Source organism: Pelophylax lessonae (genome assembly GCF_965119305.1).
Source record: "Pelophylax lessonae genome assembly, chromosome: 2".
NCBI classification, from domain to species: Eukaryota; Metazoa; Chordata; class Amphibia; order Anura; family Ranidae; genus Pelophylax; species Pelophylax lessonae.
The window spans coordinates 528,108,200-528,122,805 of record NC_138769.1 but is presented as its reverse complement, the minus strand read 5'-3'; the positions used below and the strand labels follow the sequence as shown (position 1 = coordinate 528,122,805).

At 41.3% G+C, this 14,606-nt stretch overlaps 1 protein-coding gene across 1 annotated transcript in view; it reads right to left on the bottom strand.

Annotated features, from left to right (window-relative positions):
* The window catches only part of DIAPH3 (diaphanous related formin 3), a 1,357,913-nt gene that overhangs the window by 1,021,098 nt on the left and 322,209 nt on the right, over positions 1-14,606 (bottom strand). Inside the window, exon 5 of the mRNA XM_082245041.1 lies at positions 1,054-1,184. Coding sequence (XP_082101167.1) covers positions 1,054-1,184 — 131 coding nt within the window. The remainder of the gene's footprint in view (positions 1-1,053; positions 1,185-14,606) is intronic.

Sequence of the window (14,606 nt, the reverse complement as noted above, 5' to 3'; positions counted from 1 at the left end):
ACCTACCTTCTTGTTTGATCAAAGAACAGACTTTTGTGGTCAGAACCAGTTTGAACCAACAATTGTCATGGCGGACTGCTGCTAGTTCCCTTTTTGTGTCAGTCACATGATGTTAATGCTCATTTAACTATTAACTTGCCATTCAGTATATATGGACACTGATTGGATTGATTATACGATCACACCTAGATTAAAACCTAGAACATGCCTAGGTCTCATGCATATTCATTACTACAAATTAGTTAGCCTTATTTTTGTTAGCTAGACGATATACTTCTGCCTTTGCCCAGTTAACTTCAAACTGAGCTTTTGTAAGACTGTATCCTCTCCACTGCAGTGAATAAATGCACCCTTTCTTTCATCAATTTGGACTCACTATCTCATCTTGAAAATCTTGTTTGAAGACTCCCTTAACTGAAAGTAACACGTGTAATTTAGGAAAGCCAGATATGTTTAATGTAAACTTATAAAAAGAGTATCTGCAACAATCTAATACACTGAGCCAGATATTCACTAGGAGTAAGAAGTGGCACATACTGCTTTTCTAAAACTATGCAGCAAGGTTCAGCTCAGTCACATTAACAGTCATAATACAATGCCCCCACTTTAAGACCTCCATAAAGAAAAAGGGTAGTAGGTCACCCTCTGAATTTTTCTCCCTTTAGTATCAGCCTTTCCAACACGAACTACAGCACTGGTTAAAAATTATGATCAGCATGGGCTTCAACAGTACATTTAGCTAAACTAATCATATGATTTTACTGTAGGGCTTGATATGAAAATATCTAAAGAAGAAAAACAAAATAAAACATTGCTCTCATTTTATCATCTACAAAAAGAATTTATAAGAAACATCGTAGATAGGAAAACCTTCACTATTTCCTGTAACCTACAGAAATAAAGGTTTCCTTAAAAAAAAAAAAAAAAACATATTTCAGACATAATTTCTGCACACACTAAGGCAATGTCACAGAAAGACACCTGCAAGTATACAGGTTTGAACATGAAGCACTTTAAACACAAGATCACTTATTATTAATTCTGGAACATTACCTGACAGGGTTGCTGGTCAGAGAGACTCGAAGGGAGTCTAAGTAAGAGACAAGTCTTTCATCTGTAGAACCTGTTTTCAATTCATGAATGAATTCCTGTGGCGAGATCTGTCTGCTGCTCTTCAAGCTCCCCTGAAATAAGATAAAATTCATACTGAGCAATTGTCCCTACAGTAAACCACAGGCATACATTAGAAAAGGAAAGAGAAAAAAAAAAAAAAAAAAAACTTTACACTGTTTCTGAAAAATGTTCTACTTGGTGTTACGATCAAAACACAAATTTAAAGATTAGATGTTAATTTTCTGTAACTGAGAGAACCAGTCTTTGCACACATTATTATACTTTCTCAACAGTTGAGATTTTATTTTGATCATTTGAATGAAAATTTTAGTAAAGTTAAAATCATCAGTGAACTACCAGATTATGTTCATCCAATATTGTTGTTGAAAATGTTTTCTAAATAAGAGCATTTTTTGAAGTTTACAGACAAATTCCAGGCAAGGAGTGAACGCAGTTCACTACTAATGCTCTCCACAAAACAATACAAGATCCACTATAGTTTTCTTAACCTAATCTCTTTGTATTCCACAAATCAGCAAGAAATCGCAATTAAGAAAAAAATAGGATTTTTCGCTTACCCTAAAATCCTTTTCTCTGATGTTCATTGATGGACACAGCTCCAGAATCTTCTTAACCATTGGGTTATGCGGCCCCCTACAGGAGTAGGACACTAGGGAGGAAAAAGCTTTACCACGCCTATGGAGCAGTCCCAGGGGATATACTCCCACACTCTGCTATAGGCATTCAGTTTTGTTGCAACCAGCGTCAGAAGAAAAATAACCCAACTCAATAGAGGGGTGGGTGCTGTCAATCAATGAACATCAGAGAAAAGGATTTTATGGTAAGCCGAAAATCCAATTTTCTCTTCCGTTCATTGACTGACACCGCTCCAGAATCTTCTTAACCATTGGGACGGCCCAAAGCAGTGTTAACATAAGGGGTGGGGAAAAAAAAGCAGAAAAAAAATTCCCAAAAGGCTAAACCTAGCCGACCAGGTCCTCTCAAACAGCGCTGGCAAAACCCTGCGGCCGAAAGCAGCATACGCAGATGCCAGTACATCCACTTTATAAAAATTTGTGAAAGTGTGCACAGACGACCAGGTGGCCGTCTTGCAAACCTGTATCACTGACGCCTGATGGCGGAAAGCCCAAGAGGCACTAAGGCTTGACCCACCGTCTGCCTTCTTCATCTGGAAATGGTTGCGGCAGACGCAGCCAACCACTTGCGAGGTGTAGCCATAAGGACAAACAGTAAAGCTGATGTCCTAATTGAATCAGTTGCTGCAAGGTACACCCTGTGCGCCCGACCCACATCCAGAGAGTGCAGGGCAATCCCCCAAGGATGTTTAGACTAAAGACACAGGGAAGGTAAAACAATGTCTTCATTCAGAAGGAAACCAGAAACAACCTTATAAAGGAACGACTGACAAGGGCGAAGCACCACTTTATCTCTGTGAGCCACCAGGTAAGGCGAACGGCAAGACACCAATGCCAGCTCCGACAGCCTGAGTAGAGACGTAATAGCCACCAAGAAGGCTACCTTCTGGGACAATGCAAGCAGAGGAAGCTCACGGATATCTTTGAAAGGTGGTTACTGGAAAACCGACAGCACCAAATTGAGATCCCACAAAGGCAACGGAGACCGAACTGGGGGAGCCAAGTGGCGAAACCCCCTGAATAAAAGGTGCAAACCAAAAAATATATAGCCAAAGTAGAGTAAAAGAAGAGTGCCAAGGCCGAAAACCTGGCCCTTGACGGTACCTAAGGCCAGGCGCTGCTCAACACCTCGTTTGAGAAATGCCAAAATCCGAGCCACCAAAAGGGAATGGGGATGACCCCCAAGAGACTCATACCACGCAATGTACGTCTTCCAGACGCGATGGCAAATCTTCCTAGAGGAATATTTTCTAGCCTTAACCACTTAAGCCCCGGAAGATTTTACCCCCTTTCTGACCAGATCCTATTTTGCGATTCGGCACTGCGTGACTTTAATGGACAATTGCGCGGTCGTGCGACGCTGTACCTAAACGAATTTGACGTCCTTTTTTTCCCACAAACAGAGCTTTCTTTTGGTGGTATTTTATCACCTGTGCGATTTTTTTATCATGCGCTATAAACAAAAAAAATAGCGTAAATTTTGCAAAAATAACAATATTTTTCAAATTTTTTATATGAAATTCCCAAAAAAAAATGTAAAAATCTAATTTTTTTAACATTATAGGCCAATTTGTTTTATGCTACATATGATTGGTAAAAAAAAAAAAAAAATCGCAAAAAGCGTATTTCAATTGGTTTGCGCAAAAGTTAATGTGTTTACTAAGGGAAAGATTTTTGTCATTTTTGTTGTTTTTTTTTTTTAACGAGTAATGGCGGTGATCTGCGATTTTTTTTTTGCGGGACTGCGACATTGCGGCGGACAGATCGGACCCTTGACTGACATTTTTGACACTTGGGGTTACCAGTGAAATTACTACAGTAATCAGTGCTATACATATGCACTGTTACTGTAAAAATTACACTGGCAGTGAAGGGGTTAACTTTTTTTTAGAGGGAGGGGTTAAGTGTGTCCCTAGGGGCGTGCTTCTAACTGTGATTGGATGTGGCTTGAGGTTTAAGAACAGAGATCAACGGTCCTACATAGCAGAACCGTATGATCTCCATTCTTACACAGGGAAGAATGACAGGTGGCTTTGTTTACATTTGCCGCCTGCCTTTCTCCCGCTGTAACGGACAATCGCGAGTGCCCGGCAGACATCGGGTCCGCCAGGCACACGCGCGAGGGGGGGGGGGGTCTGTAAGCGAGCGGGAGCGCGCCTCCGGTGGTGAGCGCTCTCTCCCTAGAGCCTCACAGGCTAGCAACGTAGTCCTACGTCGCTTTGCCTGTGAGGGGCCGCAGTAAATATTTGTGCGGCGGTCGGCAAGTCGTTAAACAGTGTGGGAATCACCGATTTAGACAACCATCTATCCTTCAGCACCTGGCTTTCAACAGCCAGGCTGGTAAAGCCAGGACTCTAAAGCAGGATGGAAGATTGGCCCTTGGGCCAATAGATCTTCTCTGAGACAAGGGGCATCGGCGACTGGCCATACCAGACCGGCGAGGCCAGTCAAGAGCCGCTACGATGACCGGATCCTCTCTGCCTTGATCCTTCGCAGAAGACTCAGCAGAAGTTTTAGCAGGGGAAATTTGTATATCAGATGATACTGGCCACAAAGAGCCACCAGTGCATCTGTGGTGTCAGATTCCGAGACCTTGCCTCAATTCTATGTACCTTCTTGTTGAGATGAGAGGCCAACCAGTACATTGCAGAAGTTTCCCACCAGAAAGACCCACGGTGACCGTTTAGAGGGGCTTGGGAGAAGAGAGGGGAACCCGGGCGTCCGACCGTCCCAAAAGACCACCAAGGAAGAGGGGGTAAACTAATTACCACACCATGGAACTGGGTGGACATCGCTCTGGGGAGACCACCGCACCATCAGGATGGGGGTGCTGCAGGCCAAGAGGCACGCTGCGACTCAGGCCAGGACCAGAAAGACGTTTAACTTACAGGCCAAGCGCTGTCCAGTGGGCTTGCAGTGAGCTCACTGGCCGGACTCGGGAGACCTTAAGGATCTATAATAACCAGTATGTCGCCCAGTCCAGCAGTTGATTGTAGCTCTCCCAGGAACAGAAAATAATAAAGAGGAAAAAATTACATTTAAAAAGGGAAAAATGCTAGGACCAGAGATCCTGGTCCTAGGTCCTTGAACTACAGTTGTATTCAAAATTATTCAATCCCCACTGAAACTGATTGTTTTGGCCAGTTTGACATTGATTTTGATCATTCAGTCATCCTGCTTACAATTAAATCAAAGAGGCACGTGTAGGTCAGACAAAAATAACATAAATAATGAAATAACCACACATGTCTTTTCTGTGCTCACATCATTATCAGTTTTTTTCAACCCCCAAGTGACATTCAATCTTAGTACTTAGTACAACATCCTTTTACAGTTATAACAGCTTTTAAACGTGAAGCATAGCTTGACTCAAGTGTCTTGCAGCGATCTACGGGTATCTTCGCCCATTCGTCATGGGCAAAAGCCTCCAGTTCAGTCACATGCTTAGACTTGTGCACTGCAACTGCTTTCTCTAAGTCCCACCAGAGGTTCTCAATCGGATTTAAGTCTGGTGACTGTGATGGCCACTCCAAAATGTTCCAGCCTTTAATCTGCAACCATGCTCTAGTGGACTTGGAGGTATGCTTGGGATCATTGTCCTGTTGAAACGTCCAACGTCTCCCAAGCCTCAGATTTGTGACGGACTGCATCACATTGTCATCCAATATCTCCTGGTACTGAAGAGAATTCATGGTACCTTGCACACGCTGAAGCTTCCCTGTACCTGCAGAAGAAAAACAGCCCCAAAGCATGATTGACCCCCCGCCATGCTTCACAGTAGGCAAGGTGTTCTTTTCTTCATAGGCCTTGTTCTTCCTCCTCCAAACATAGCGTTGATCCATGGGCCCAAACAGTTCTAATTTTGTTTCATCAGTCCACAGAACACTATCCCAAAACTTCTGTGGTTTGTCCACATGACTTTTGGCATACTGCAGTTGACTCTTCTTATTCTTTGGAGACAGCAAGGGGGTGCGCCTGGGAGTTCTGGCATGGAGACCTTCATTACGCAGTGTGCTCCGTAATGTCTGAGCAGAAACTTCATTACCCACATCTGACAAATCTTTTCTCAGTTCCTCAGCAGTCACACGGGGACTTTTGTCCACTGTACGCTTCAGGTAGCGCACAGCAGTCAAAGTCAGCATCTTCTTTCTGCCACGACCAGGTAGCGTTTCAACAGTAACCTTTGCCTTGAATTTGCGAATGATGCTTCCTATGGTGTCTCTTGGTAAGTTTAACATCTTTGCAATCTTCTTATAGCCATTGCCCTTCCTGTGAAGAGTAATCACCTCTTCTCTTGTCTTCCTGGACCATTCTCTTGACTTCACCATGTTTGTAACCACACCAGTAAATGTCTAGAAGGAGCTGAGTATCACAGTCATTTTAAAGCTGCCTAATTGGTGCTTATTAGGCTTTATTGCTTCTCCCTGACATCCACGGGTGTTTTCAATACCTGATTGGAAACACTTCAATGAACCTCTGTTCTTCAGAGTGGTAGTCTTTAAGGGGTTGAATAATTGTGTCAATTAAGAATTCACAAAAGAAACATTTACTACTGTATTACAAAACCAATTGATGTAATTTTAGTTGCATATGGTTCGTTAAGAAGTCCTTGTAGGATTTCATTCCGAATACAATTACAAATGTACACTAAATTCCCTAAAACCCTTTAAAGCTTTGGGGGGTTGAATCATTTTGAATACAACTGTAGGTCCTTACTCCTGATTAGGCAGAAAAAAAAAAAAACGAAATGCCTACAGCAGAGTGTAGGAGTATATCCCCTGGGACTGCCCCAAAAGGCGTGGTAAACCTTTTTCCTGTCTAGTGTCCTAGTCCTGTAGGGGGCAGCATAACCCAAATGGTTAACAAGATTCTGGAGCTGTGTCCAATGAACGAAAGAGAAAACATGATTTAGCAAGATCTCACCATTTTACTATGGGTGCTGTATATTACTCTCCATGATTACTATTATCAACAATCACACTGCCACTTCCAAAAAGGATTCAAAACCAGTGGCTGGGAGGAGATAAACAGGGTTTCTCAGATCACCAAAGAAAAACATGAAAAAAAAAAAAAATAAAGTAATCGGACTCCAAGGTTACATCACAGGACACAAAGAAGTTTATGTTGATGAGTACTTGGGTTATGTTGCCATATTCATGTGAATGGTCACAGGCCTAAAAAGATGCAAGAACTACAGCATAGGCATCACCTTTCCCAACTCTGCTAAGCCCCAGTTTTGTGCTAGTGTCCTTGTCCTTAGATGAAAAATGTGTCTATGCATCTTTCTGATAGGTATCTCTACTTGAATTTTAATTCCGTATATCCAGGCCTGTTCCTTACATCCTTGGCAATGCAGAGGAGTATTAGATTCTATGGCCAGCACACCAATGGGGACAGTACCAGAACCATGCATACAAGATTAGGGGAGGCCTTTAAAGCTACCAGTTGTTGTTCTAGTCTACGGGTAGCAATCTCTGATGTACAGTGTACCCAGGGACCTCACTGGCAGGGTGTTCACCTTGGAGGGGGGAGTCTACTCCCTGAAGGCCATGCTTGGACAGCCTGCCATGAAGACTGACTGGCAGCTTTGGATTAGCAAGTGTCCCTTTGTTATAGAGAAGCAGTTCCCCCTGATAGTGTTCCCTGTGCAGTGGATGAGATCTAGACAGCCTACACTGGGGCAACAAACAACAATGGTGGTACGAAAAAGTTTTAGACCAGTGCAGGAAAAAGCAGGATTATGTAATTGTGTGTCTGCACATACACGGTTGCCATTTTGCCTCAGCCCCCGGGTGCAGCATCTAAGCTAAACCGCACACAAGGGTACCTGACTGCATTACAGGGTTAGTTTGCCAACAGCCTTGCACAGCAGCGTTGCCTTTTTTCTTTATCCAGGCGCAGAAAGTAATGGGACATCATCTACTGGGGGTGATAGACACATACAGGTGCATCTCATAACATTTGAAGATTATCAAAAAGTTATTTTTCCGTAATTCAATTCAAAAAGTGAAAATCTTATTTTATAGAAATTTGTTACACACAGAGTGATCTATTTCAAGCATTTCTTTCTTTTAAATTTTGATTAATATAGCTTAGAGCTAGTAAAAACCCCAAATTCAGTATCTCAGAAAATTAGATTACAGTACATAAGCCCAAAAAAAAAAGGATTTTTAGTACAGAAATGTCCATGTACTGTATAGAATGCACTCAATACCTGGTCGTGGCTCCTTTTGCATGAATTACTGCATCAATGGGGTGTGGAGGCAATCAGCCTGTGGCACTGCTGAGGTGTTATGGAGTCCTCCACTTCTTTTTTGTCAAGGGAAAATTTTTATTTAACCATATCTGGAATGCAGCAGCTCAGCTCCCAGGGATTTTGAACACCTGAGACGCAAGCATGGGCATTCTCCATTTATTGCTGCCCTCTAAAAGGACGGAATGACATTGTAGAAAATTCCTCAGTGTGAGGAAAACTAAGCGGAGAAAGCTGGTAAAGATCAGGACTCCTCTGTGGACGAGGCCTTCCAGGAGGAATCTCAGGGTCCAGGGCAATATTAGACAACAGTTTACGTTATTTGCAGTGGAGGATCAGCATTATCAGTTTGTGTCATTACCCTGCAACCTGTCCATGCCCCTAGGTATTTACCAAGGTATTGGCTGAAGACACATTGTGGAATGCCTCGATGACCTGCTTTTAAGGAAACAATCAGTTCTGAAACAGACATTCAATGTCCAGAAGGCAGTAAATGTCCTGAAAAGGTTTGGCTAAGTACTGAACCTTCAGAAGTTGGCCTTGGTTTCAAATTCAACATCTGGAGTACTTAGCCATGCATAAACCAAAATTAGCTCAGTTCAGCAAGGACAACTGATCAGTATATTCTGATGGAGGTGAACTCTTCCTGCTGTCAGAATACAATAGCTCAGCGGGGAGGATTCTCCCATCCACCTCGAGTGTGTGGATGGGAGAAATGGGTCAGTTTTTATTTTCATTCAACCTATTGGTTGAATGAAAAAATATTCCATATTTGGGCTGTTTAGGCTCAGACTGCATTTTCCACCTTCAATAATTCCTCAAGATACCCTTGCTCATTACATCTGTCAGAGTTGGACTTTCAATTTCTCTTTACAGCTAACAACAAAATAAACTAACTCTCACCAACAGACAACAAATCACTGAATGGAATATATAGGGGAGTGAAAACTGCCAATTTAACAACTGGTTTTGATCAATGTGTTTTAAATAAATATCTGTCTTGAGCTGCAGGTCAGCTTAGCCTGCAAGTATAGAGAAAAATATGAAGAAAACTGTGAAATAAAAAAGGCATCAATATACTAGATGGTATCAGAGCAAGTATTATCCACATACAGATAGTAGCCTTTTAAAGACGTATCTTTTAGAATATAGCAAGCGGCAGCAGGAATTTAGCATACTTCAGAAACATTTGCAAACCAGGAAAGTACTCTGACCTCTGCAGAAGCTTGCTAAATGCTAAGAAAATATCTGCTAAAGCTGACATTATTTTTATTTTTTTATTTGCTAAAAGTTTGCTCCTCTGGCTAGTATTTAATTGCAAAAATGAAAAATTACTATGTATTTGGCCTCACATAAAAGAATACTTCCTCTATCCTTGTACATATGCACTCCTTGCTCATCCCTGCCAGACAGTAATAAGCTAGCCTTAGGACATTTAGGGGGTGTAAGGGAAGTTTTTATAAATACATCTCTGTATACAGTAATTTCTAAAAAAAAAAAAAATTTTATCAATAAAAATATACATTATATATATACAGCTGCAAGAAAAAGTATGTGGACCCTTTGGAATGATATGGATTTCTGCACGAATTGGTCATAAAATGTGATCTGATCATTTAAGTCACAATAGACATTCAGAGTCTGCTTAAACTAATAACACACAAAGAATGAAATGTTGCCATGTTTTCATTGAGCACACCATGTAAACATTCACAGTGCCAATGGAAAAAGTATGTGAACCCCTAGAGTAATGACATCTCCAAGAGCTAATTGGAGTGAGATGTCAGCCAACTGGAGTCCAATCAATGAGATGAGATTGGAGGTGTTGGTTACAGCTGCCCTGCCCTATAAAAACACACACCAGTTGTGGGTTTGCTTTTCACAAGAAGCATTGCCTGATGTGAATCATGCCTCACACAAAAGAGCTCTCAGAAGATCTACAATTAAGAATTGTTGACTTGCATAAAGCTGGAAAGGGTTATAAAAGTATCTCCAAAAGCCTTGCTGTTCATCAGTCCATGGTAAGACAAATTGTCTATGAATGGAGACAGTTCAGCACTGCTGCTACTCTCCCTAGGAGTGGCAGTCCTGTAAAGATGACTGCAAGAGCACAGCGCAGACTGCTCAATGAGGTGAAGAAGAATCCTAGAGTGTCAGCTAAAGACTTACAAAAGTCACTGGCAAATGCTAACATCCCTGTTAGCGAATCTACAATACGTAAAAAACAACAAGAATGGATTTCATGGGAGGATACCACAGAGGAAGCCTTGCTGTCCAAACAAAACATTGCTGCACGTTGACAGTTTGCACAAGGGCACCTGGATGTTCCACAGCAGTACTGGCAAAATATTATGTTGACAGATGAAACCAAAGTTGAGTTATTTGGAAGAAGCACACAACACTATGTGTGGCTAAAAAGAGGCACAGCACACCAACATCAAAACCTCATCCCAACTGTTAAGTATGGTGGTGGGGGCATCATGGTTTGGGGCTGCTTTGCTGCGTCAGGGCCTGGACGGATTGCTATCATCGAAGGAAAAATGAATTCCCAAGTTTATCAAGACATTTTGCAGGAGAATGTAAGGCCATCGTCCTACCAGCGGAAGCTCAACAGAAGATAGGTGTTACAACAGGACAATGACCCAAAGCATAGAAGTAAATCAACAGAATGGCTTAAACAGAAGAAAATACACCTTCTGAAATGGCCAAGTCAGAGTCCTGACCTCAACTCGATTGAGATGCTGTGGCATGACCTCAAGAAAGCGATTCACACCAGACATCCCAAGAATATTGCTGTACTGAAACAGTTCTGTAAAGAGGATTGGTCAAGAATTACTCCTGACTGTTGTGCATGTCTGATCTGCAACTACAGGAAATGTTTGGTTTAAGTTATCGCTGCCAAAAGGAGGTTCAGACAGTTATTAAATCCAAGGGTTTGCATACTTTTTCCACCTGCACTGTGAATATTTACATGGTGTGTTCAATAAAAACATGGCAAAATGTAATTCTTTGACCGCATTCACACTAGTTCGACTTGGACCGCCACATGTCAGCCTGACAAGTCGCGGTCCATCGCGCTCCCATTGTGATGTACAGGAGCCGTTCTATTAGGAGCAACACAAGTCGCTCCGACTTAGAAAAAGGGTCCTGTGCTACTTCGGGGCGACCTGGAGGCGACTTGCATAGACATTCATTTTATGAAGTCCGTGCAAGTCGCGCCGAAGTCGCGCTGCACGCGACTTCACAGGTCGCCCCCTGAGTCAGAGCGACGTAGTGTGAACCGAGCCTTTGTGTGTTATTAGTTTAAGCAGACTGTGATTGTCTATTGTTGTGACTTAGATGTATATAGATACATACACACACACACATTATATATATATATATATATATATATAGGATCAGAATCTCAATAAAGCTTTCAAAGGCCAGCAGAAGACAAGCATATTCGGTAATAGTTCAAACATGCTAATTGTGCCTGTGATGCATGTATTGTTTATGTGCACAACAGCAGGCAACTTATCTACATTCAAAAAATATCTAGAGACAAGGAAATAGCAGAACATATATTACAGCACAAGTGTTTGTTGTAAACACCTTTATTGGAAATCATTACCAAGTATGCTCTGCTGCAAGATGTCACTTCTATACTAAATTATGTGAACTAAACATTTCACCTATTTTAAACAGCACATGCTCCCACAACTAGTCCAGTTGTGCAACATGTTTTTCACTCTTGAAACTGCATAGTAAAGCTATGGGAGTGATTGTATTGCTACACCACATGCAAAACAGAGAAGCGGGCACAGAGAGGCCATGGGGAACCTTATTGTCAGTATGTTTATACCATTTTAAAGACCATTGCTCTGTAAAGCAAACCTCATTTAGAGAACCCAATTACAGCCATTATAGCCTCCTCCTAATATAGTTATCTTGCCTGTTATTGAATTGGGATATATTGATTCCTGACAGATTTATTTCAAAGTGTATTTATGGGGCAAATCTGCTGAAGATACCTTGAAATAATTTTAAGGTTCTCAGGGAACCCCTGCTAAAACGGATAATACCTACAGCTCATGGTATATGATATGCATGATCTGAAAGTTGAAAGTTTTAAACAAAGAAAAATTAGAGTGGTAGACCTAGCACATTAAACATTCAGAGCAAATCATTTTGTTACCAACCACCCTCATCCTCATCAATAATAAAAAGAACAAGTGCAGAAAAGAAAGGAAAATGGAAAAAACTGTGGTGTCCTCTAGGATTTATGGTCAGTGTAGAAGTGACCCCTTACATTGGTGGCTAGTGGAAAATTGCCCCATTTTATTGAAGATCAATGTGGGTGGGAGATCAATCTACAAATTTTCACTGCTCTAGGAACCCCTGGAAACCTCAGAAGGAGCCCTGGTTGAGAAATACTGGGTTGGGCCCTCTGAAGTTTCTATCAGTGTTTGTGGGAGGGATTTGGAGAGACTCTCCTATCTATTTATACCATTTACCACTGTCATTGAAACACAATCAGGAGAAATCTAGAATTTTCCAGAATATCCAAAAGAGGTAGGAGGAAATATTCTACAGGAAACAGGCTTTTTTTCCCCACTTTGGGAGATTTTCTCAAATTCTTTGCTTAATCTCTGTGGCAAAAAGAGAAGCTTCCCGAACAAAAAAAAAAAAAACAGAAAATATAACCTGGCAGTAGTTTAAAAAAAAGTTTTGGTTATACATACACTAATTGTTACTAAACCCAGGGCCCTGCATTCACTATATCTGGTCTCCCACAGTACACAGAACAAGGAAAATGCCAATGTTTTAGTAAATATAAACAGCTAAATACCTTTTCACATCAGCAGTATATAGCAGTTCTGTGACTTCTAATCAGGGTCAGGCTGAGCACTGGTTAAAGCTTGTAGGATCAGTCTTTATTCTCCTCTGACTGTTCTATGAGGCTGCATGATCCCTGACCTTTTGTCTGGATATTGCCAAATGGCCCTGTGCTAATAACATGCGCCCTTCCAAAAAAAAAAAATGCTCTAGCAATACAAACCAAACTGAGCATGTGCAGAGTGTCCGCAAGGCTCTGTACTATCATCAGATGGGATTGGGGACAGTAAAAGTAGGGGAGGATCAGAGAAAAGAGGAACAGTTTTTTTTTTTTTTTTTTTTTTTTGTTTTTTTTTTTACACAATGCGTTTATTAACCCCTTAAGTTTCACAGTGAGTATAACAAGCATGCTTAATATATAATATACAGACTGATTTTACTGTTGTGGGTATGGAAACACTTTACATATTAATAAAGAGCAGAAAGTAGCTTTTTAACAGTTATGTGGAAATGTTCTGTTACCAGAGATTTTCACATGCATTACTTGTATGCAAACACATATGGCTCCCATACTTGCAATTACATGACTTAAAAAAAAAAAAAAAAAAAAATGGATGGACAGGATGAGCATCAACGCAGGAGGGCATATAACCTCCCGCATTTGCCCCTTTTGTGCCACTTTTAGAGTCAGGGTCAACGAAATTGGATAGGCATACTTAAATTTACACCTCTGGCATACTTAAATTTACACCTCAAAACACATTCTGCTACTCCTCCCAAGAATGGTGATAAAAAAAGCAAATTATATATCTGAGCTTAAAGATTAATAAAATTACCAGTCAGCACCAACAGGCTTGATCGCACACCCACAATACAAATATAAAACAAAGGGCGCAGCTCCAACTAGATAAACAAAATGCTGATAAGGCACTGTATTCCACACATTGAAGATGGCAAAGATGTTAAAGGAGATCCCCGCACCAACTGTTGTGAAAAAGTGCACTGTGGAAAGAGGGGTAATCCTGCTTACCAAATGATGTTGAGCATCAAATTACAGAGGGGTCAGTGACTGCATGTGTAAAGCCAAGGCTTGATGGAATCAGCAGCTGTGCCAGGTGCACACTACGTCATCCACAGCAGTTACCAGTGTCAGATACACTGCACACTCAATGTAGGCTTCCACTCCGGAAGCAACGTATGGGACCATAACCTTTTACCTCTTCAGTCCTGTCCGGGTCCCATGAACTCCTCCGCACACCACCATTCTACTTTTTTAAACAGTTGGTGCGGGGATCTCCTTTAACATCTGTGCCATCATCAATATGTGGACTCTATACAGTGCCTTATCAGAATTCTGATTAGTTGGCGCTGCACCCTTTGTTTTATATAAGTATGGTAATACCACAGGTGTGAGACTTTTTTACAGCCAAACCACAAAGGAGCACCATAAGGCTTTCTGGGGGAAAAAATTACTCGTTATTTGCTGACTACATATAACACTTTGTAGGCCTTGGGGGCACCAGGACAATGGAAACACCCACAGAATGGCCACATTTTGGAACGTTAACATACAAAATGTATCTTCTAAGAGGCATCAGGAGTATTTTGAAATGTAATTTTTGCAACAAGTTTTTGAAAAATGTGAAAAGAAAATAAACATGTATTTGTTTTACACAAACTTGTCAATTATTAAGATATTTTAAAACACACAGCATAGGCATACCTCAAAACACATTTTGCTACTCTTCCCAAGTTTGGCCATACCA